Source organism: Trachurus trachurus, assembly GCF_905171665.1.
Source record: "Trachurus trachurus genome assembly, chromosome: 24".
Lineage (NCBI taxonomy): Eukaryota > Metazoa > Chordata > Actinopteri > Carangiformes > Carangidae > Trachurus > Trachurus trachurus.
This window is the reverse complement of record NC_139910.1, coordinates 733,223-758,224: the sequence shown is the minus strand read 5'-3', so window position 1 is coordinate 758,224 and position 25,002 is coordinate 733,223. Positions and strand designations below refer to the sequence as shown.

The following is a 25,002-nucleotide window of genomic DNA, read 5'->3' as shown; positions in this document are numbered from 1 at the left end:
CGGCGCTACTCAAGCTAGCTGTTGTGACCAATGCTTTCACAAAATAAAACACCCGTTGCCCTTTATAGATTTGTTTAGCAGTGCGGTTGCATATCTGAACGTATTCTTGATGTTGCATTCAGGTGAAATGGGGCAGACGTCAGACAACAGACGCTGCATGTAACAAGCGTCTATGTAAACAAGTGGTCCACCAGCACGAGGCAAAACAACATGTTGTCATGGTGATGTGGTATTGTTTTAGTAAAATGACATCCGGTTGGTTTGCCGACGGCCGTCTGCCTGACTGCACCTGAATGCAACACCGGTGCCTCCGTCCTTCCTCACACTACACAGTGGTGACGGTTTTAACAGGCCGTTTCCGTGGTTACCTACGGTCACGATGCAACATGGCCGCCTCGGTTCGGTGCGTCGCCCACTTATGTATTTGTAACGACTTGTAACAACTCATTCTAAGGAACCAGAAAGCTTTCATTTGTAGCAGCTGTGATTCACCTTCAGTCAAATACAGATTTATTAGGGCTGACCCGATTATCATATTTTGGTAATCGAAGCTTCGCGGACATAAAATCGATTTTAATCGAAGCTTCGACGGCCGGTGGGGTGCACGACCGTAGCGGAAATAATGAAAGTAATGGCAAACAAACACAGCATATCTCCAAAATCAGGCAGGTTTCCAGGATGCCAAGTCGCCTACTCATTTTATGTAACAATCGCCGATGAGAACCGGTGTCAAAAAGGAAAAAAGGAAGAAAAAAAAAACAATTGATCACGGACTTAAAGATCGATTTCCATGGCAACGAACGAAGCTTCGATTTTTTTGGGTCAGCCCTAATATTTATGAAAGCAATGTTTGATTTTTGATAATAAAAAGCCAAATAAGTTACATACTGGGACTTTAAACATCTGGTCTGGATGTTTAAAAGACATAAACATCCCATAATAATCAGATGAATCCAGTGTGACCTATCAGCTTCAGTCTGACACACAGTCACATTAACACTCAGGATCTGGATCAGACTGGTCCAGTCCACCTGGGATCAAAGTAAAGATGGATCATTGATTATTGATTATGGGAATTTAAATTCTGGGCCCAGATTTTTTATTTATTTATTTCTCTAAGGAACAACAAAACAAAAAACACACTTTTCATTCATCTGTCAATCATCCCGACGACTGGTCCGCGATGACGTCACTACGGCAGAGCCCCGCCCACCTCCCACCTGACCTCCTCAGGTGTAATGATGACGATGATGTCACACCTTGACCCCTGACCTCACTGAAGGTCACCTGTCCTGCACGTGGGTGGGCAGCACCTGACACACACACACACCTACACACACACACACACACACACACACACATATGGTAGGCGGGGGGAGGTGGTGTCGGTTCCGTCACACCGTTTCTGACCCAAAACGCCCCACACACGCGCACACACACATACACACACCGGACATCCACGTCACGCGACCAAACAAACACACAACGAATGAGGCGCGTGCACGTCGTCGTGGTGTCGCGCGCGCCGGGCTGCAGCCTCCTCCATCCTCTCTCTCTCCTCCACATCCACATCCACACGCACGTCCTCATCCCACCGCCGCCGCCGCGCGTGCACGCCCCTCCCTCCACACCCCTCTGTCCTGTGTGTGTATGTCTGTGTGTGTGTGTGTGTGTGCGCCGTGCACGCGCCTCGCCGTGCCCGTGCGGCGCCGTTAATCAGCCTCTTACCGCAGAAACGTGCAGATTGTCTCCGGAGCTGGAGCAGATTTGTTGCTGCAGAGCTGATCTCGCTGCAGCCGCGTCACATCTCGCGAGAGGTGGGGGTCAAAGGGGCTGCTCACGTGATCCCCGACCGTGTTACCTATATGTAATCAATAATCAATAATCACAACGGTCAGAATTATTTTATTAAAAGGGTTTGAGACACTACAGGTGAAGAGGGTAAAAATACAGGAAAAACTAACACATATCACCATGAAACTTCCCAAGTTCATCACTCACATTAAGACAAATATCTTTTGTATTACAAGTTTTGTCAAATTTTATGTTTAAATATGTAAATGAAGCAATATCTAATTAAATATGCGCTAATTTGCATATATTTCCGGAGCAGAAATCTGAACAATGGATAATAAAGCTACTTTCAAAATTCTAGTTTTATTTTGGAGTTTGGACAGTTTTTGGAGGCTACATCGCTGTTCAGGAGAGAGAGCTTTACGATGACACCTGACATGACATGGCTCAGACTAACTCCTGGAGAGTTTAGGAGAAATCTACCGACGAAAAATGAAGATAAAGAGAAAATAAAAACCTGGATTTTCATGCACTGATCAATCTCAAAATTGATCAGTGCATGAACAGTGTTTTTGCCTGTAGTGTCTCTCATGTGATATTCAATTCAATTCAATTCAATACTTTATTTCGGACACAGCAGCAGTCCATAGAACAATAAAAAACACACATACACAGAACAGACAGATATTCCAAAATAACACATATTTACATACAAGCTAAAACGCCGATGCCTCCAGAGCCTTGAGGTGAACCTGACCCTACTCAGGTTTACCAGCGTAGAGATGATGCTGTTTGTTGGTTCAGATATTCTACACATACAGCTGAACATGTAGACACAGCAGCTCTCACAAACATCTGGCTCACGCTGCTTCCTCTAGGAACGCTGAGCAGCTTCCTCAGGACATCACTATGCCACCTTGTAAAATGTAAACTATTATTATTATTATCTAGGCACAGGATGACGTCACAGCTGCTCGTGCTCATGTGACGATCAATAATCTGGTACCAATCATGACTCTTCATCATCTTCATCCTCATCATCATCTGGTTTGTATGTCCCGCCCTCTGGTGAGACAGATGATGACGTCATGAAACCACCTGAGCTCACCTGCATCCAGATGTTCAGCACGATGAATTAAACAGTTTGTTTAAACTCTCCTGTTCAAGGAAGGAAGGAAGGAATTAAGGACAAAGGGAAAGATGGGAGGAAAGAAGGAAGGGGAAAAGGAATAAAAAGATAGAAGGAGGGAACAGATTGGGTCAATGGGGTCAAAAAGGAAGGAAGAAGACAAAGGGAAAGAAGGAAGGAAGTAAGGAAAGGAGGGGAAAGGGATTGTGGAAAAAGGAAGAAAAGACAGATGGAGAGAGGGAACAGATTGGGTCAATTGGATCAAAACAGGAAGGAAGAAGAAGTAAGGACGAAGGGAAAGAAGGAAGGAAGGCAGGAAGGACAAAGGGAAAGATGGGAGGAGAGAAGGAAGGGAAAAAGGAAGGAAAGATAGAGGGTGGGAGGGAACAGATTGGGCCAATTGGGTCAAAAAGGAAGGAAGGAAGGAAGGAAGGAAGGAAGGAAGGAAGGAAGGAAGGAAGGAAGGAAGGGAGGAAGGAAGGAGGGGAGGAAGGAAGGAAGGAAGGAAGGAAGGAAGGAAGGAAGGAAGGAAGGAAGGGGAAAAGGAAGGAAAGAAAGATGGAGGGAAGGGAGGGGAAAAGGAAGGATGGAGGGAGGGAACAGATTGGCCCAGAGGGAAGGGAAACAGTTTATTTAAAACAAACACGTCGGTTTTTACATCTGAACACAAAATATAAACTAACTAAACTAAAACTAAAACTAAACAGAGTGAGACGTCGCTGCTTCGTGCCTGGTCTCTAGAAACCATCTCAGAGTGAGACTTCTCCTCTTCCTCCTCTCTGCTGGAGGAGACAGTTGGCACGCGGCCTCGATTCACCCCGTCAAGTTAGACTGAAAATACATCACGTCACATTTCCGCTTACGGTTTTCAAAATAAAGGTCAGAACTTCAGTCAGTTAGGTGTTTAAAGCAGAAGTGAGTGATCCGGTGGTTTTGGCTAATGCTGCGTTCCAGGCAGGCTTTTGAAATCAAATTACAGCTTCAAGTCACAACTTACGACTTTGTAGCGTTCCAGGCAACCCACTCGTGTTTCTCTGACCTGTTTTACCGGTGAAAGTCACTATAACGGCCACTCGTAAGAAAAATACGAGTTTCCTTGAACGCACCATAACAGTCCTCGTCCCTACGTCACCACATTCACGGCGTCCCTTGGCTGCACACACAGAGAGGACTGCCCCTTTATGCCGTTCTCTCTCCTCATTGGATAAAAACTGTAGGATACAAGGAATGTTTTCTCCTGGGCTCAGAGCAGAGCAGAGTGACTGACAGACCCGTGTTTCAGACCAAACACTCTATGTAAGTGATTGCTGTCGGAAGATACAACTATTTAAGACTTATATTAACACAAATATATCACTTACTTCTGCTTTAAGGTTTTAGACTTTTTCTACCTGGAAACAACAACTTCTTCTCTGATTGGCTGCTCTCACTTATTTTTCTTTGGGGCTTTTTTGCCTTAAATTGATATTTAGCTGAGAGTGGGGCAATGACATGCAGCAAAGGGCCACCTGATTCGGGATTCAAACCGGGGCGGGCTGCAGAGAGGTCTATACTCTGTATACAGGCTGATTACACTTTTAATTCATCAGTCCCTCAGTTTAAATGTATCAACTTAAGAATGTGAAGGATTTTTCTTTTACTGTGATTTGATTTGCACATATGGACAGAAATGAGTATGTCATTGTATCTGTTCTTGTTTACATGTTTAATAAAGAAAGTTTTTTAAAAAAGCTGGAAAAAAAAACTTTAGGTAACACTTTACTTGACGCCTATCTCTATATAACGCATTATAACCATACTTATAATGAGTTATAATGCAGTTACAACACTGTATAACTATAGTTATAAACACTCATAAATGATCATAATGCCTTATAACAATAATCATAACACACTATAAAGCATTTTATCTTGACTTATAAGGTCAGGTTTTATAATAGGTTATAATTGTTAGTAACTCGCTGACAATGCTCACATTTATAATGCATTATAAATTTAGTTATAATTTGTTATAATTGGCTTATAGACGTGTATAACTATCATTATAAACACTCATAAATTATCATAAGGCTTTATGACAAAAATAAGCATAAGACATTATAGAGCATTTTATAATGGCTTATAAGGTCTTAGTATTATAATAGAGTGATAATGCTCTATAATGTGTTATGCTTATTGTTATAAAGTCTTATGTGATTTATGAGTGTTTATTATGATAGTTATACACGTTTATAAGCCAATTATAAGACATTATAACTATATTTATAATGCATTATCAATCAGCCAGCTACTAACAATTATAACGTATTATAATACCTGACCTTATAAGTCATGATAGATAGATAGATAGATAGATAGATAGATAGATAGATAGATAGATAGATAGATAGATAGATAGATAGATAGATAGATAGACTTTATTGATCCCAAGATGGGAAATTACAGCAGCAGCATTACACACAGTGACGATAACAACATATAGTATAAGAATATTAAGAATAAGAATATAAAGAACAAACTATACATAATGAAATAGCAAAATAGCAATAGCAAATAAAATAAAATAAAATGTACAAAAGTATATAGCCTACAACAGAATTGGCAGTGTTGATTTTAGTGCAAAGTAAAAAAAAAAAAAAAATGTAAAATGCTTTTTGTGTTATGATTATGATTATTGTGTTTATAACTATAATTATACAGTGTTATAACTGCATTATACTTAATTATAAGTCTGGTTATAATGTGTTATAGAGATAGGCGTCAAGTAAAGTGTTACCAAACTTTATTTTGAAGGCCGGTATTTTGACCGGAAGTGCCTCCTTCCTCCTTCTTGTTCTTCTTCGGGTTTCCTTTAGGTGTAGTGTGACGGGGCGGCAGTCTGTGCGGAAGTCCTTTCATCGTGCAGGAGGAGAAGAAGAGAGAAGAGGAGGCAGCAGCTTCGGACTCTTCTCTCCGCCTCAGTAGCACCCTAACCCTCCGCAGAGGAGCTCCACGACCCTCCGGTAGCAGCACCGACCCTCCCGCAGCTCCGCAGCCGGCCTCAGCAGCTCCTCCGCCGGCCACCAGCACCGCGGTGAGTCGCTGCTCTGGAGCTCTGGAGCCAACTCCCCGCGGCCTGTAGCTGCTGCTGCGGGGGTGGCGGGCGGCGCTGTTTGTTTGCGGGAGAAATAATATCAGCTGGTGGTAGTCACGTGTTCTGCATCCGGTTCGGCCTTTCAAAATAAAAGAAACCTGTAACTATACTTGAGGAGTTCAGCGCCAATGGGCTCTTTGCACAGCTCCATTACTTCCAGAACTTAGTGCAGCTCCTTTATTTCCTGTCTTACATTATTGGACCAACTGATTAATCCAGTTGTGTCTGACCACTGTGACTACTCAGACACACCTGGATTAATCAGTTGGTCCAATAATGTAAGACAGGAAATAAAGGAGCTGCATTAAGTTCAGGAGGTAGTGGAGTTGTGCAAAGAGCCCATTCGTCGTATCTACCGTCTGATTCGTCTCCAGGTTAAATATCTAATGTATTTCGTGTCTGTCTGAACGCGTTACTCCATAGATAGGCTATACTGACTAGATGCCGCCTTCTGCTTCTCAGCGTACGTCAATAGCGCCGCCATCTTGGGTCGGGGTTTCTGACTATAGACATATAAACGTCTGACCAGCAGTCAGACCTGGTCGGACCCTTGTAGAACACATTTCACTGTATTTATGCATGTGGGTGTGTGTCTGAGTATGTAAGTGTATGTTTAATACATTAAAAAATAATTATAAAAAAATTATAAAAATATTTGTTGTTGTTGTTGTATCATAAATAAATGTCTGACATTTATAATAAAACAAACGGCTTGAAATCGGTTGAATATTCGGCGAGTCATGGTGATTTTAATGGTTGATAGACGTCTGCCTCTGTTGACTAGTGCAGGAAGTAGACACGGCTTTACCCCGTACCAAGATGGCCGCCGCGTTGACGCATTCCACTCATGGATGTATTATATTATCACTCAATAGAGTTGCCTAGGAACGCGGCATCTAGTCAGTATATACTGTATATCTATGGCGTTACTCGACCTCATTCATTTCTCTACTCGTCGTGTTTTATTTTGGAGGGGCAGCCGCTGCTACTTCCGTCTTCGGGGGGGATTCTATGCTAACAGCTAGCGGCTAACAGCTAACAGCAGCTAACGGCTAACAGCAGCTAGCTCTGATCTCCATTTTGGCTCCTCACCGCGGCCTCTGCTCTGCCCTCTCTCCCCGCTCCTCCTCCGCTCTCTGCCGGGCTTCAGGCGGCGCAGACCGCCCCGAGGTTCACGGCCGATGAATGCGTGAATACCCCCCCTCATAACCCCCTCATAATAACCCCCTCATACCCTCACCCCTTCACCCCCCTCCTCTCCCCGCATGTCCGCCGTGGAGCTGCCGACACTGAGCCGAGTCTCTGCTAGAAGTGTAGTAGAGTTTGTGTTTGCTCCGTTGGTTGGTTACTGTATATAACTTTATTTATAGCTTTATTTCACATTCTCCAGGTCCAACAACTGACACAAACAAAGAAACATAGACAAACACTATAGACAGCAGCACACAGTCTGTCCACACACAAACTAAAAACAGTAGCTACAGTTGTTTAGACCAGTATTAACAAAACATGGAGTATTTCGTGTCACTCTGAGCTGGGTCAGTCAGAGACATTATAATTCCATTTTTTGATCGATACAGTCTGCACATAAATGTATAAATAAAATGTCTTAACAAAGCATTGAATAGTTAGTTAGTTAGTTAGTCTTTATTGTCTCCCTTGGGGGGACATTACTGGACACAAACAGATGGCTCACACTTTCCCACCGTGGAAACTTCAGCAAGATACGAATTATACGCAACCTTGATCTTATTCATCTCATCTGACCTTTACTAGAACTGCACCAGAGGTTAGGGTTAGCTGTGTGTAGTGGTGTACAGTCAGTAGGGTTAGCTGTGTGTAGTGGTGTTCAGTCAGTAGCTCTAAAGACAGCAGCTTTAACATCCTTTCAACACATTTAAATTTACCAGTGATCATGTTTGCTTGCACAGTTTACAGCATTGCCGTTGCACAACATCACATTGTGTTGTCACTTCTTATATTTAGTTGTTTTTTTAAATGGGAGGAGCTGAGTGCTGTGAGGTCAGAGGTCACCTGACCGCTCTGTTTACATGACCAGAGGATCTGTCTGATCATTATTATTGATCACAGGTTCAAGAAGAGAGAGAAGTGATCAGGTTCTACAACAGCAACAGGCGTAGTAGTGATACACATAGTAAGTAGCCTAGGCTGCTACACAGAATGAGGACAGTAACAACTCAGCAATAACACAATTACACAGAGAACACGTAGCTACAAGTATATTCAACATAAAACATGATCACAATTCACATTTATCAGACAGAGAACTGTTTCCATCAGAATCTGTTGCATAAACTTTTTATCGATCAAGAGAAAATCTGATGAAATCGACCGTATTAACTTTTTTTAATCAATATTCATAATATTTAATCTAGTTTTACTGTTTCCATTAGACTACCGTGCGTTCACACCAGAAGCGCCAAAACGCCTGAAGTCAATTCATTTTCAATGAGAGCCCGGCGACCTGACAAAGCTTCACCATACAGATGTTGAGTCATGGTTAACTTTATGGTAATTAGCTATGACGAGAATAGAGACGTCCTTCGTCTCCCAATGACCAGCGCGATCCAACTTTGATGTCAAAGTAGCGGCTTATAGTCCGGAAAGTACGGTAGCTATATGATAAGTTGTTTGGTCAATTAAATGTTAAAGAATGCTGAAAAATATCACTCAGTGTTTCTGAACCGATTATCAAAATAGTTGACGATTAATGTAATAATTGATTATTGTGCGATTAATCGATAAATTGTTGCAGCTCTGGTTGTTGATCACTGGTCGCCAGTGATCGCCAGTGATTGTGTGTGTGTGTGTGTGTGTGTGTGTGTGTGTGTGTGTGTGTGGCCAGTTCACACCTCATCCAATCAGTGCTGCTGAGTGGTTTCAGTCGTCAGTCTGCAGGATGTCGCCTCCATCTGTAGCTCATCATCACGCAGTTTCACATCTGTGTTTAGTCCTGAGAATGGAAACAGATCAGTTTCAGTCTGAACGTTGTGTTGTGACTCGACAACAGAACGACACATTCAAGGGATAGTTCACCCAAAATTCAAATTTCACTCATTATCTACTCACCCTCATGTTGACTATTGACTACATTTGAATTTTGGGCGAACTATCCCTTTAAAGTCCCAGTGTGTAACTTATTTGTCTTTTTCTGATCATAAATCAAACCTGTCTTTCATAAATGCGTATTTGACTGAAGGTGAATCACAGCTGCTACAAATGAAAGCTTTCTGGTTCCTCAGAATGAGTTGTTACAAGTTGTTACAAATACATAAGTGGGCGACGCACCGAACCGAGGCGGCCATGTTGCATCGCCATTTTTTACGTCGAGTGGCAGCCTGACTGTAGGTAACCACGGAAACTCAGCAGAGCTGTCGGCTTGGGGATTCGATTCTGAGTTTTGGGGCTACGATTCGATCCAAAATTGATTTTCAATTAAAAACGATTAGATTCCTAATGATTTCTGCTTCAGTCTGTCGGTGTGAAAGGATCCTCATGATCTACTCCAGTCTGCTTTACAAGACAGAATGACTGAAGTGTCTTTTTCACATTTATTGAGTTTTAAACATTTATCCATGCTTAGATGGAACTGTTGAAACTGTTGCATAAAACCAACATCACATATTATAAAAAATAAATAAATAAAAAGTGCCTCTTTATTAAAACAAATAGTGCAGTTAAACATGCTGCCTTTTAAATTCTAAGGAAACGGAGGCCGACAGCCAGAAGATTTGCTCATTTTTTTACTCTTTCAGGAAAAACAAAAATCTTCGCACATCTATTTCTCAGGCAGGTGCGTCGGAGGGTGACCATTAAGTCCAAATTAGAAAAAGAAGAGTTCCCGCACACATGGCCAACTTGCAAAATTTATTATGCAATGTTTCGGTGCTAGACCTTTTTCAAGCCAAATTTTGCTTGAAAAAGGTCTAGAAATGTTGCATAACTCTTCTTTTTCTTATTTTTTTACTCTTTAAAATCGATTTGGGACATTTTATATCGATTCTGAATCGTATTAAATGAGAATTGCGATTCTTATGTGAATCGATGTTTTGGCACAGCCCTAATCCAAACGACTGGAGTCAGATCTGAGTGACTCAGCGCTCAGTCCTGCTGAGTCACAACAGGACTGGCGTTGTGAAACACTCTGCAGCGTAGTATGAGGTCGACCACAAAGCAGCCATCTGATGTGTGTGTGTTTCCTCCTCTGTGTGGTTGCCAGGGCGATGGCGAGGCCGAGCCACAGCGATCACGTCCTGCAGCAGCTCAACAACCAGCGCGAGTGGGGCTTCCTGTGCGACTGCCTCATCGCCATCGGAGACATCTACTTCCGGGCGCACAAGGCGGTGCTGGCGGCGTGCAGCTCCTACTTCCGCATGATGTTCATCCGCGAGCAGCAGCCGGGCGGCGCCGGGCGCCTGGACCTCAGCAACATGCAGATCAGCGCCGAGTGCTTCGACCTCATCCTGCAGCTCATGTACCTGGGCCGCATCGTGGTGGGCAGCTACGAGTTCGAGCAGCTGAAGGCGTCCATGGCGTATCTACAGATGTACTACATCCCCGACTCGCTGGAGGAGCTACGGGACATCCGGAGCTCCAACAACCTCACGCCTTCCTCCTCCTCCTCCTCCTCCTCCTCCTCCAGCTCCACGGGCGCCGCCGGCAACGGGAAGATGATGTTCGGCGTCCGCATGTACGAGCAGCCGACGCGGCCGGCGGCGCCCGAGGCCGAGCGTTTACCCAAACCGGCCGCTAGCAGCAGCAGCAGCAGCAGCGCTAACACCAACGCCGCCGCTACGCGTCCCGCCGCTCCGGCCGTCGTCGAGGCAGCAGCGGCGGCAGCGACCGTTCCCATGGTGATGGTGGCGCCGGCGGCTGCAGACGGCGCGGCGGCCGAGCAGCCGTGCGACCTGAGGAAGAGATCTGGCGACGGCGGCCGGAGCGGCGGCGGGAGGAGTTCGACCCTGAAGGACCGTCCGCGGTTCGGCCGCACCTACACCTGCGACGACTGCGGCTTCGTGTTCAGCTGCGAGAAGCTGCTGATCGAACACATCCTCACCTGCACCAACCGTAAGGCGTACCACCCGCCGCACGGCGCCGCCGACCGGGACCGGGACGGAGCGGACAACGACTCCAGCAGCAAGGCCGAGAGCTCCGCCTCCGAGAGCACCGAGGAGCACCGGCCGCTCTGCAAGGGAGAGGACGACTGGCCCGACGCCAAGGCCGACAACGACCACGCCATCAGGTCGGTGGGCCGGGGAAGATACACTTTTCTCCCAATTAGATTCTTCTACGATTTTTTTTGGATGCCGATTCTTCTACGATGTTGCCGATTTTCTCTATTGTTTCACTGGTGTTAAAAATGCAGACTAAAAATCGAGAAAATCGGCAATATCGTAGAATCGCAATCGAGTTGAATGATTATGATTGTCTGCAGACTATTCCACATGTCAGTCAGTTTTTAAGTTTTATTTAGCAGCAATTATATACGTTTACTCTCTTTTCAAAAGCCTGGACGGCATAAAAGAGGCAAAAATAAAAGAGTATAGAAAAACCAGGCTTCTGAAACCTTTCTGACAAAATGAGATCTAGACTGAGGTAAAACTGCACACAAATACTGTAGGAGCCTATCCACCACTTTATTTTCCCATGATCCATTGCGTCACACCACAACAGAAGTGGGTTTTAGTAGCATTCTAGCGAGCGGCTAACTGGTAGCGTTAGCGGCTAACTGGTAGCGTTAGCCACCGGTGTAGGCACCAAATGTGGGGGCTCCGGGCTGCCAAAACCGTTTTGACTAAATCTGATGTTTGTTAAGTCTAGAAAACGAGTTATTGAACAAACATTACTATTTCTGTGTGCACGTTTTTGTAATTAGTCATGGTTATCGTAGTTGTTAGCTTTGCTGCTGCTGACAGCTAACAGCAGCAGCTAAGCTAACACCAGGACGTCAGCTGTTAAAACCCTCCCGTTGTGGGACACGACATGAAACTACTCCAGTTAGCTCAGTCATGTTGGAACTCAGATATCCGCTGGAGAAGATATGTTTTTCATGGGCCGTTTATTGAGTTATTGTTTATTGACACTGCTAACGGCTAACAGCTAACGGTTAGCCCAGCTAATCTAAAATGTTTGTTCAACAATTCGTTGAGTCGTCGACTAGTGTAGTAACAACGGTGATGTAGTGACGTGAAAATGTGACATAAAGCTAAAACCTCGTCCGTATTGTTCTCATTAAAATGAGGTGATGATTATAAATAAAGTCATCACGGCCGATGTCTATCAACCAGTCGATGCTGTCAACAATACAGTAACGGTGGAATGGAGCGTCATGGCGACACCCAGCGTCATTCTCCGGAAAGTGGTGGATAGATTATTTAGAATTCTAAAAAATTCTAGAAAGAATTCTAAAAAAAAAAAATTGAAAAAATCGTCCAAAAAATAAATGTGAGTCGATGTTTCCTCCGCCCTCCAGGTCGGTGGCGGCCGGGACGACGGACGGCGAGCCGGGCTCGACCAGGAGCTTCTCCATCAAGACGGAGCCGGAGGAGATCCTGTTCCCGGAGATCGAGGTGGTCCGGGTCGGAGAGCACGCCGTCGCCGTGGCCGTCGCCGGCGGCAACCGCTTCAGAGCCAGAGAGAGGAGGAGCCGCGAGGCCGAGCCGGGCAACAGCAGCGAGACGTTGGAGGGCCACATGTCCAGCAGCGACGACTCGGGGCTCCCGCCGCCGCCCGCCAAGCTGCGCAAGGTGAAGGACGAGGCGCCGGACGTTGCCGACGGCGACGGGGACGGCGGCGAGGGCGTGGCTCCGTGTGAACTGTGCGGCGCGGTGATGGCGGAGGAGGAGCAGTCGGCTCACTACCTGTCCAGCCACATGGGACACATCTGCGCCTGCGGACGCTGCGGCCGCGTGCTGATCAAAGGCCGCCAGCTGCAGGAGCACGCGCAGCGCTGCGGCGAGCCGCTCGGCGGGGGGGGCGGGGGGGGCGGGGGGGAGTCTGACTCCCACGGCGAGGACGAGGCGGCGGCGCTGCTGCTGGAGGAGGAGGAGGAGCCCCCGGCCCTGGGGGAGGGGGAGGGGGAGGGGCTGGACCTGGCCTGCCCCCACTGCGGCCTCCTCTTCCAGAGCGAGAGTCTGGCGCTGGAGCACGCGCTGCGTTGCCACGACAACGAGCTGTTCCGCCCGGCGCTGCTGCTGGACGACGGCGCCGAGCCGGACCACCGCCGGAAACACTTCTGCAGCATCTGCGGCAAAGGTTCCTCTTTTTCTTTCTTTTAATATTTCCTCACATCCACTTTTACAACAGTAATTCAACAACCATCAGAGTAATTAGGGCCACGGGCCGTCGCACCGGGCACTGGCCCCCACAGCTATGGCACTACTGTTATTGTGTGGATTTTTTCCTAGTTTTTATTTTTCATCTTCCGGACGATTTTCAATTCAGTACAAATTATATATCAAAACGTGCGGTTTGATCAGGATCGCTGTGCTATTACTTTTCTCAACAGTTTACTGCTAAAAATTTTGCATTGAAGTCAATGGGACGTGTGAAAAAAAAAGAGCGAAAAAGACCAATCATTGGAGTTTAACAAACGTCTACTGCTCAGGCATACTTTCACCTAGAGACTCCATTTAAACTTTAAACAGTAGACACAAGTCTTGTGTATTGTCGTATTACTCCACGTTTTGATAGGTCATATAGTTTTTGATCAATCCCTGATCAATGACCATGATCATTTTTGGAGAAATTATGAGATTATAATGGGTGTGTATTGCATGGAATGTTCGTGTCAGAGCACGTGACATCATCGGTTAGAGTGGGAGAGATGCCAAAAAAACTCCAGATTTTTTCTCTTTCCAAACTCGGTCCGGCCACAATTTACACTCTACACACATAATTTTTTCAGAATTTGTAGACAAACTTGTTCTGTGTCTCATCATCTGCTCAAAATATCAGAGTGACTTACAGAATTTAAACTCTGAGCCTCTAAGTGCGGCCACGTCTGTCTCTGCTCCTCATTGACTCCAATACAAATATTTTCTGAGAGAAGCAGAACGGCCTGATGTTTTAAAACTGCCAGCGTCGCCAAAATATTTACTGTAGAAACACCAAATCGTACCAACATTTTCAGTAAGTCCTTAGAGCAATGTGATCTGTGTTTTGTTCTGATAGGAGTTACCGTTTTGTCATGCTAAGCCTAAATGTGAGACCGGTGCAGAGGCAGAAAATGGCTCTTTTTCTCCACGTTTCTGTCTGTCTCAGCCTGCGGGGGCCCCTATCGCCGTGGTAACCTCTGTGATCCTCAGGCCAGAGCTCGTTAACTTCATAAACAATCCACCTGGCGCTCGTTTAAATGTTTATAAACACCGACACAGCTAAATCAGACTGACACAGGATGCAGCTAATAACTAACTATGTGTCAAGTCAGTCTGAAAACCATGGAAACGGAAACGTAGAATTCCACCGGAAATGTAAAACCGGCTTCCGATTTCGACCATAGATGACGTTCGGAAACTTGTGGATATAGCCTACACGTGCGTCAAGAAATAAATCAGAAAACCAAAATTTTAGAATATTTAAGAAAGAAAGAAAAAAAAAACAGCAAAATTAAAAAATAACACCAAACAAAGAAAGAAAACGGAAAAAAAAAGAAAAAAGATAATGCCAATCATGGGTTATAAATTCCCTTTACATAAAAACCTTCAATCAATTCATCAGCACGTATACAGCTCTGGAAGAAAATGAAGAGACCACTCCCAAAATGATCAGTTTCTCTGGTTTTACTATGTATAGGTGTGTTTGAGTAAAATTAAATTCTATTCTATCAACTACCGACAACATTTCTCCCAAAATTGAAATAAAAATATTGTCATTTAAAGCTTTTATTGGCTGATGAAATGATCTTTCTTTCTAAATAAATAACAAAAAATATCAAGTCTTTTCAGACCTTGAATAATAATAATAATGCAAAGAAAACATGTTGATATTTATTCCTAAAGAACACAGCAAGAATATTTTAACTCAGGAAGAGTTTATAAACCAGTTTTTGTGGGATAATGTCAATAACTTAAAGCAGAAGTAAGCGATCCGGTTGTTTTGTCTAACTTCTTGTCAGCCGATGGAGTTAGCAGTCACATTCAGGCGCATCCCTTGGCTGCACACAGAGAGGACTGCCCCTTTATGCCGTTCTCTCTCCTCATTGGATAAAGGTTGTAGGATACAAGGAAAGTTTTCTCCTGGGCTCAGAGCAGAGCAGAGTGACTGACAGACCCGTGTTTCAGACCAAACACTCTATAGAAGTGATTGCTGTCGGAAGATACAACTATTTAAGACTTATATTAACACAAATATTCACCTTACTTCTGCTTTAATCCCAGCAGTGGTTTTTATTTATAATCTTCCTATAAAACCAGATGTGGTTCAGGTGATGACCTCATCAGTGTCTCATTAAGTAGAAGGAGTTGTGTTGGTGTTGGTATTTAAAAAAGAAAAGAAAAGAATGATGTAGAGATGCTTTTAAGAAACATTTGTGAAAGTGGTCTCTTTATTTTTTCCAGAGCTGTATATATAATTCTTTCCATTGTGTAAATATTTCTTAGGATTGTTACCCGTTCTGTTGAAGCCGTCTTAATGTAATTGCTTCCTTTGCTTCCTTCTCTTCTCCTCCTGCTGTCAGGCTTCTACCAGCGCTGCCACCTGCGGGAACACTACACCGTCCACACCAAGGAGAAGCAGTTCACCTGCACGACGTGCGGGAAGCAGTTCCTGCGGGAGCGGCAGCTGCGGCTGCACACCGACATGCACAAGGGCATGGCGCGCTACGTCTGCCCCGTGTGCGACCAGGGCACCTTCCTCAAGCACGACCACGTCCGACACATGATCTCCCACCTGTCGGCCGGGGAGACCATCTGCCAGGTGTGCTTCCAGATCTTCCCGGGCGGAGACCAGCTGGAGAAGCACATGGACGTCCACCTCTACATCTGTGGCGTCTGTGGAGAGAAGTTCCGGCTGCGCAAAGACATGAGGAGCCATTACAACTCCAAGCACACCAAGAGACTATAGGAGCGGCTGCACGCGGCCTCGGCATTTATATATATATACCAGTTTGTTACTTAATTAAAGGGATAGTGCACCCAGAATTCAAATTTCCCTCATTATCTACTCGCCCTCATGTGGACTAAGGGCTGGGAGAAGTTTCAGAGTCCTCCGTGGCTTCTCTGAGTTAGTTTTTATTTAACCTTTATTTAACCAGGAATAATCCCATTGAGATTCAGAATCTCTTTTGCAAGGGGGTCCTGGCCAAGAGAGCAGCACAGTACATCCACATCAAGTACACATTTGGACAACATCAACAAAACAAACATAAAAACAGCTAAAACAGTATCAGCAAATCACATCATTACATTATAATCACCAGCTGTGTTCGGTGAGAGGACATGTGCATTCAGTAGTCAAATAGTCCTTGATCCTAGCTTTAAAATCTTCCATACTTGGGAGATAATCCAATTTAAGATGACTCTGTATATTTATATAACAGTTGCAAATGGATACCAACTGTCTTCGTAACAAAAAGACACACCAAAAAACATCCAAATACCTCCATGCTGCTCGTATGTAATGTCCGTCTTGTATTGAAGCCCCGACATGAGAAATTGTCCCGAAAAAAATTAAATAAGTCTATATTTTAAGCTTGTTTGTAGCGGAAGCTCCCAGTGTCTCAGTTCACTGCTCTTCCTGTGTCTTCAGTGCAAATCTCGTGTGATTTGCACTGACACAGGAAGAATTTCTCATGTCGGGGCTTCAATACCAGAGGGACATTACAGACGAGCAGCATGGAGGTATCTGGATGTTTTTTGCTGTGTCTTTTTGGACGAAGAAATTTGAAAGAAAGAAATTCTCCCAGCCCTTAGTCGACATGAGGGGGAGGAGATAATGAGGGAAATTTGAATTTTGGGTGAACTATCCCTTTAAGAAGCCATAAATGTGAGAACAAATGTTATGCACTTGAACCCCGACAGACAGACAGACACACAACTTTTTAATAATCTGCACTTTTTGGCCCCTTTCTGTTTCTACTAGGAGCACAGCGACTAACGTAACGTTTAAGAAGCGAGCAGGAAATGTAACGGGCGCTCACCGTAAATCGACCTGCAAAGCAAATAAGCAAATATTCACATTTCCTTTTTCATTCATGATCCTCACACACATCGGCCTGACAACCTGGAATGACTCATCAGTTTCCACTGCAGGAACTCAGATCGGCCCTGAACAAGTCCCACTGGGGCTGGAGATTTCAAAGCAGGATGTGGCGCTAAGAGAAAGACCCGAGATAAGATGCATTTTTAAAACCCAACACAAGACGGCCGGAAAAAAGAGAGAATAAGTCAGTAAAAGACGAGAGTAGCAGTAGGCCTGGTAAAAAATATAAAAGTGTGGGATTATGTGACAATCGAGACGGCAATCTTTATTCTCTTTTTTTTTTAGAAAGCGTCTAAAAAAGGTAACATTTTATAATAAGGGCCCCTTAATGAACGTTAGTTAGTACATTATTAAGCATTAATTAACTGTTTACAGATATATTAACAATCATTATTGTGTATTACTTAGGATTAGGAAACACTAGGGGTGTGCAAAAACATCGATTCACATAAGAATCGCAATTCTGATTTAATACGATTCAGAATCGATATAAAATGTCCCAAAATCGATTTTAAAGAGTAAAAAAATGAAACCAATCTGCTGCTGTCGGCTCCATTTCCTTAGAATTTAAAGGGCAGCATGTTTAACTGCACTAAAAGAGGCACTTTTAATTTTGTTACTTCAGCAATATGTGATATTGCTTTTATGCAACAGTTTCAACAATTCCATCTAAGCATGGATAAATGTTTAAAACTCATGTGAAAAAGACACTTCAGTCGTTCTGTCTTGTAAAGCAGACTGGAGTAGATCATGAGGATCCTTCACACCGACAGACTGAAGCAGAAATCATTAGGAATCTAATTGTTTTGAATGGAATCGCAGCCCCAAAACTCAGAATCTAATCTAATCGTGAGATAGTAAAAGATTCCCACTCCTAATGGAAACACATTAATTAATGTAGCCTATTAGTGAGCAGTTAATTAATGTTAGTTAAAGTTGAATAATGTAATTAGTTATCATTATGTATGCATTACTCAGCATTAATTAACACATTAGTTTATATATTAATGCTTAACTATGTACTAACTAACGTTAATTAAGGGACTTTTATTGTAAAGTGTCACCAAAAAACTCCTGCAGTGGAAACACAGCTAGAGATTCTTTGAGTCGTCACCGTTTCACCAGTTTTAAACAAAACCAAAAACACGACTAATTTACTGGTTTCACATGAGCAAGCAGGTGAAACTTTGACCTGCATCGTCTCTAATCTTATAGGTCAGAAGTCTGGAGCTCAGAGAAACTCACATCCCATCATCACAGCTCGACACGTCGTCTCTTTCTCTGGTTTAGATCAGTTTGTAAAGGCGGTCGGCTGTCGGTTGTCATGACGTCACAGCTGTATGTTATTACTGTTATTGATCATATTTATAGAGCAGCTGGTTCAGGTGTTCAGGTCTTTACTTCCCTCTGTCTTAAAGCTGTAACCACCCAAAGAATTAAACCGACGCTCCGTCAACTAACTCTCTCCTCTGTGAAGCGACAAATCATTTTACAAACTCGAATGTACCAAAGTTACGACGACTCCCATCGCTCTTCTCCCTCCCACGGGCGGTTTCCTCCAAAACAAACCCAGATACACTGCAAAAACTCTACATCTTACCAAGAATGTCTTTTTTCTTGTCAAAATGTCTCATTTCTAGTCAAAACTAAACTTTTTTTCACTTAAAATAAGACTCATCACCTAAAAATTAACTTGTTTTTAGATCATTTTCACTTGTTTCAAACTAATTTTCACTTGAAATAAGTAGAAAAATCTGATAGTGGAGCAAGTTTTTCTTTCACTGGCAGATTTTTCTACTTATTTCAAGTGAAAATGAGTTTGAAACAAGTGAAAATGATCTAAAAACAAGTTAATTTTTAGGTGATGAGTCTTATTTTAAGTGGAAAGAGATTAGTTTTGACTAGAAATGAGACAAATATTCTTGGACAGATGTAGAGTTTTTGCAGTGTAGTCCTGGGTCTGTGGGCTGAAGGTCGGGTGTGTGTGTGTTTGTGTGTGTGAGTGTGTGTTTCTGGAGCGAGCTACTAAAGTGTCTGAAGACGACTCGCCACCCGGTCGTCGTGGTAGCGGTCCGATCTCCGACTCCTCTTCCCTTTACAGTCGCTCTCCGTCCAACGCGCTCTGTGATTGGTGCCTTTACTGGAGCAGCAGTCTTCTTCTTCACAGTGATGCATGATGGGAGATCGCCCCCCCCCCCCCGCCCCTCAGGCCCCGCCCACTTACAGGATGAAACAGTTGAACAAAACACTAGCGCTGGTCTACGATGGACGAGGCAGAACCAAACCAAAACCAGTTCAGACCCGTTTAAACCAGAAGGAGCCGCGGCTCAGACCAGATCTAACCAGACCCGGTTCAGCTGAGACACTACAGGTCAATAGAGTTAAAAAAAAAAATTTAACTAACAGATATCACCATGAAACTTCCCAAGTTCATCACTCACATTAAGATGAATATTTTTTGTATTACAAGTTTTGTCAAATTTAACATTTCAATATGTAAATGAGGTTATATCTAATTAAATATGCGCTAATTTGCATATATATACTGCAAAATCTCAAAATCTTTCCAAGAATATTTGTCTTATTTCTTGTCAAAATGTCTCATTTCTAGTCAAAACTAAACTCTTTCCACTTAAAATAAGACTCATCACCTAAAAATGAACTTGTTTTTAGATCATTTTCACTTGTTTCAAACTAATTTTCACTTGAAATAAGTAGAAAAATCTGCCAGTGAAAGCAAGTTCTTTGTGTTTGTAATAAGAAAGAAAAACTTGCTCCACTATCAGATTTTTCTACTTATTTCTAGTGAAAATCTGCTTGAAAGAAGTAAAAAGTGTCTAAAAACAAGCTACTTTTTAGTACTACTTTTTGAGTCTTATTTTAAGTAGAATGAGACATTTTGACTAGAAATAAGACAAATATTCTTGGTAAGATGTTGAGTTTTTGCAGTGTATTCCTAGAACAGAAATCTGAACAATGGATAAAGCTACTTTGTTTTATTGTGTTGACACATTAGAGTCTTTAGTTTTTCCAGAGGAGGATTGTGGATATCTCTTTTTATCACTCTGTAGATGAGAAAATACTGTCACCAGCCCTTTAAAAACATCTAATGTCTCCATGTTTTTAGTAATAAAATGTTGTATAAATGAGGCTGTGAATGATATATCAACAATCCCCTCTGTAAAAACCTTCAGAATATAGAAAGGGATCAAAGTGGAAGGTTTGGTGTCTGGAAGTGCTGCTGAAGTGGAGATTTCTAGAGAGGAGTCTGAGTCTGAAAAACTCTTTCTGAGAAAACGCCCTTTAAAGACTTGGACTGTAAAATTACAGAGATTGTTAATGTCAATCCTACTTTTAGGATTTGTTGCTATGATACAAAGGAAATGACATCATTGTTGAGGAGAGAGAGAGCTTTACAATGACACCTGACATGACACGGCTCAGACTAACTCCTGGTGAGTTTAGGAGAAATTTACAGGTAAAATAAATGAAAACCTTAAAGGGATAGTATCATTTTTTGATTTTATTTCATTTTATGATCTACAAATGGCCCCTAAGTACTTTAATTGCAGTAGAAGACTCTCTGCACTCCTCCCGTTAGCAGTTAACTGTGTTTTTCCTGCACTTTGAAGGGCTGGAAAAAATGATATAATAGCGAACAATGGAACTGTGTATTTTTTTTCAGGTAAAACCTCTTTTAGGCCGTGAAAATAGGCCGTTTCTTTGGGTCTGTTCACAACACTGTATGTTGTAAATCTCTGGGCAGGGCTATTATGGGCTGGCGTTGCTAACGGGAGGAGTGCAGAGAGTCTTCTACTGCAATTAAAGTACTTAGGGGCTATTTGGAGATCATACAACCACACTTTAAAAAACATGATACTATCCCTTTAAAGTGGATTTTCTACATGATAAAGGTATAAACAGCCCAAAATGTCAAACTTGATCAGTGCATGAAGGAACAGTGTTTTTGCCTGTAGTGTCTCGCCTTAAGACTGAATCCTGAAAGGGACTGAACCAGTTCTGGACCGACTCAGACCAGTTCAGATGTGGTTGAAACCGGTTTTAAACCAACGTTTCATGTCGTTCAGCCTCTGTAAACCACCATGATGACATCATCGTCTTAGACAATCAGTTTTTCAGAATCAAACTAAACCACTTCAGTAAAAACCCAACGGTCCCTCAGAACCGGTCTGAACCGGTCTGCTCTGCAAAACCTCAACATCTACCAAGAATATTTGTCTTATTTCTAGTCAAAACTAATCTCATTCTACTTAAAATAAGACTCATCACATTAAAAGCAGCTTGTTTTAAGACACTTTTTACTTCTTTCAAGCAGATTTTCACTTGGAATAATCTGATAGTGGAGGATTACAGGGTGTCCGTGGGGTCTTGAAAAGTATTAAAAGGTGATAAATCAATTTTGGGAAAATTCAGACCCTTAAAAAGTATTAAAAAGTCTTTTCACGACTTTATAAAGCCTTAAGTTTTTAAGGTATTTTTTCTGAATTAGCTGTCCAAGAGTTTGAGTCCTAAAAAACATTGTGAAAGTGAGTGAATTTATTCATTTTATTAAAAACCAAAGATGAACCGGTTCATTGCCTTTGATTTATTATCCCAGCCTATTGTGAGTTCTGTTGTATCATAGTGATCTAGAGTCTTTATCACAAATTAAACCTGTTACGTTAACAGTGTCACTGATGTAAATGGTTACATCTTGAAATGTTGGTGAGGTGTTGAAAAATATTGAGAAGGTCTTGAAAAAGTCTTAAAAAGGTTTTAGAATTAACTTCAAGATTCCTGTATAAACCCTGTATTACAAGCACTAAAAACTAAAAACTGTCTTTCACTGGCAGATTTTTCTACTTATTTCAAGTGAAAATGAGTTTGAAACAAGTGAAAATGATCTAAAAACAAGTTAATTTTTAGGTGATGAGTCTTATTTTAAGTGAAAAGAGATTAGTTTTGACTAGAAATGAGACATTTTGACCAGAAATAAGACAAATATTCTTGGAAAGGTTTAGAGTTTTTGCAGTGAGACTCAGACGGTTCAGAGAGAAGTCGAACTGAGTCCGACTGTCGACTCGGAGCAGGAAGTCTAACGAGGACGCAGCCGGTGGACGGTCCTGTCCGTCCGTCTCAGTGTGTGTCAGTGTGTGTCTGTGTGTCTCTGTGTGTGTCTGTGTGTGATGCTCTGACGTCTGAATCCACGGCCTCTTTCTGAAACTCTTAATAAACCAAGTTCTCTTCTCTGTTTGACACCAAACGCCTCTGACTCTTCTCTTGTTCTTCTCTGGTGGTTTCTCCTCCTGTAAATGTCCACACAGGGACACCGTCCCCCAACGTGGGACTTGGACCTGTCCCCTGCAACAGTTGAACATCCAACACACAAGTCATTTACAGTAATGAAGTGTTTAAAGGAGCAGTCTGTCAGTTTAACATCTGGGGTTAAAGCTGTGTTGCTGTGGCAAACGTGATGTCACTGCTTTTATTTTGAAATTCAATGTTGGAGGTGTTAGCAGCTGGTTTTATATTTTTCTTGTGTTCAGATAAGATACGAGAAGACAAAATGAACATAATCAACCTAATAGGAGTTAGCAGCAGCTGTTTAACATGTTAATCTCATCAATACACATCAGTACAGTTAAACTACACATTGTAGAGTGAGTTGTGTTGTACTAGAGCAGGGGTGTCAAACATGCGGCCCGTGGGCCAGAACCGGCCCTGCAGAGGGTCCAATCTGGCCCTCAGGATGAATTTGTCAAGTGTGAAAATATGAAATTGCACACATTTTTATCAAGAAATTTCAAGTGGTTCATAATATGTTTTGTAAAATGATAGTTCAGTAACTGTAAACATCTTATTAATGTACTAAAACAGAAGAAAATTTCAATTTTTAAAATATATTTAAAGGTTATTATGCTATTATTTTACTGGTCTGGCCCACTTCAGATTAAATTGTGCTGTTTGTGGCCCCTGAACTAAATTTAGTTTGACATCCCTGTACTAGAGGATTTAGTTCAGGCTGCAGTTCCGTCCTGTGACCAGCAGGGGGCGCAACAACAACACAAGTGATGCGTCTTCTTTTTCTTTTTTCTCTTTTGCACATTTAGTGAACAACATAGAACAAGGAGGCACATTATAAGAAACAACAATAATAATGATTAAAATAAAATTAATAAATAAATAAATATAAAATAACACTAATAGAAAAAGGAAAGAAGATGTTTACACATATTCAACCACTTTGCTTAGTCAACCTTCTAAATGTAAATAATAGTTATATAAATAATATAATCTGTGCATCCATGAACACTTAGACCCACAAAACCAAATATCACTGTGTGTAGAATCATGGTAGTAGAAAAATAGATAATAAAATAAACACATAGATATACAGTATATACAGAGATACATGTACGTAAAAGTCTAAATACATAACATACTAATAAATCAAAATAAAATGAAAAGATAAATAAATCTTCAGTTCAGATCATTCCAGGATTTATTTCAATTTTGACAACTCTTTTAGATTAAAAAAAAACAAACCTTCCCCCTGTTGACTGGTATTAGAGAAGTTTTATAACAAACCGTCTGGACCGTACTGCTTCGTATCCGGGTCCAGACCGGTTCAGACCGGTTCAGACCGGTCCAGACCAGTTCTCCATCCAGCGCCTTCAACAGGAACCAGAGAAAAGACAGAGAGCAACATAACATCCGTCCACTGGCTTCCTGTCTGTTACAGCAGTGGGGCTCAAATTTTTACCACTTTATTTATATATTTTTAGAAATTTTACCACATTTTTCTAGAAATGTCTCTTCAATATTCCCAAAAATTCACACTATCGGCCCTAATCTGAAGAGAATTTGACTAAAAACAGTAACGTTCTTCATATTTGTATATTTCTTTTGTCCAATAGGGGTCCTTGTTGTAAAGAAGTTTGAGAATCGCTGCGTTACAGGATGAGGTTTGTATTTTTATTACTGCGATAATGAACGGATCAAAACCTCCTTCCTCCTCGTTCAAACTCCACTTTGATTGTTTTTATCATGATGGTTCTTATCGTTGTGCCTTTATCTAATGTAGTTATTTGCAGTTGTAATGGTAAAGCTCCTTGGTTAAAGGTGCATGCTGTATAAATAAAGCTTGGTTGAATGTTCCCTCCTCTGAGAGTCAGTCAGCTGTTTGACCTGAGTTAAAAATAAACCAATCAACCAGAGTGAGGATGAGGAGGATGAGGAGATGAGGGGATGAAGGATGAGAGGATTAAAGCAGGCGAGCCGGGGACACCTGGTTAATCCCCGTCACCTGGACCAGGTTCTGATCCACCTCGGTCCCGTTCAGGCTCTGAACGGTGGCGGTTCATCAGAGGTTAGAGGTCAAAGGTCGGCCCAGTGGGGGGTCGTTCTGCTGCTTCATGTGTCTGCACTGCAAAAACTCAACATCTTACCAAGAATATTTGTCTTATTTCTAGTCAAAACTAATCTTTTTATAATTAAAATCAGACTCATCACATTAAAAGCAGCTTGTTTTTAGACACTTTTTACTTCTTTCAAGCAGATTTTCACTTGAAATAAGTAGAAAAATCTGACAGTGGAGCAAGTTTTTCTTTCTTATTACAAACACAAAAGATTTGCTTTCATTGGCAGATTTTTCTACTTATTTCAAGTGAAAATTAGTTTGAAACAAGTGAAAATGATCTAAAAAACAAGTTCATTTTTAGGTGAT

General features: G+C 42.3%; 1 protein-coding gene and 1 long non-coding RNA gene across 3 annotated transcripts; both read left to right on the top strand.

Moving 5' to 3' along the window:
• Positions 1–5,793: 5,793 nt before the first annotated feature.
• On the top strand, positions 5,794–17,130 carry zbtb1 (zinc finger and BTB domain containing 1). 2 transcript variants are annotated; one of them, XM_084000820.1, is made up of 4 exons: positions 5,794–5,996; positions 10,297–11,319; positions 12,550–13,331; positions 15,754–17,130. In XM_084000820.1, the coding sequence occupies exons 2-4, from the start codon at positions 10,301–10,303 to the stop codon at positions 16,137–16,139; spliced, it is 2,187 nt and encodes a 728-aa protein (XP_083856946.1). In that variant the 5' UTR covers positions 5,794–5,996; positions 10,297–10,300; the 3' UTR covers positions 16,140–17,130. The 2 variants fall into 2 exon arrangements, with proteins under 2 accessions (XP_083856946.1, XP_083856947.1); XM_084000821.1 differs by having other exon boundaries at positions 5,806–5,925.
• A 1,947-nt stretch (positions 17,131–19,077) lies between these two features.
• Positions 19,078–21,868, top strand: LOC311007597. The gene is made up of 2 exons (XR_014596426.1): positions 19,078–19,282; positions 19,317–21,868. It is a non-coding gene; the product is annotated as an uncharacterized lncRNA (long non-coding RNA).
• Positions 21,869–25,002: the final 3,134 nt, after the last annotated feature.

What these genes read in the sequence shown, in the direction of transcription:
- zbtb1 (XM_084000820.1), top strand. Translation starts at nt 10,301, where the DNA reads ATGGCGAGGCCGAGCCACAGCGATCACGTCCTGCAGCAGCTCAACAAC. An exon ending in GACAACGACCACGCCATCAG is followed by an intron (nt 11,320 to 12,549) that starts GTCGGTGGGCCG and finishes TCCGCCCTCCAG; the next exon opens with GTCGGTGGCGGCCGGGACGA. An exon ending in CTGCAGCATCTGCGGCAAAG is followed by an intron (nt 13,332 to 15,753) that starts GTTCCTCTTTTT and finishes TCCTGCTGTCAG; the next exon opens with GCTTCTACCAGCGCTGCCAC.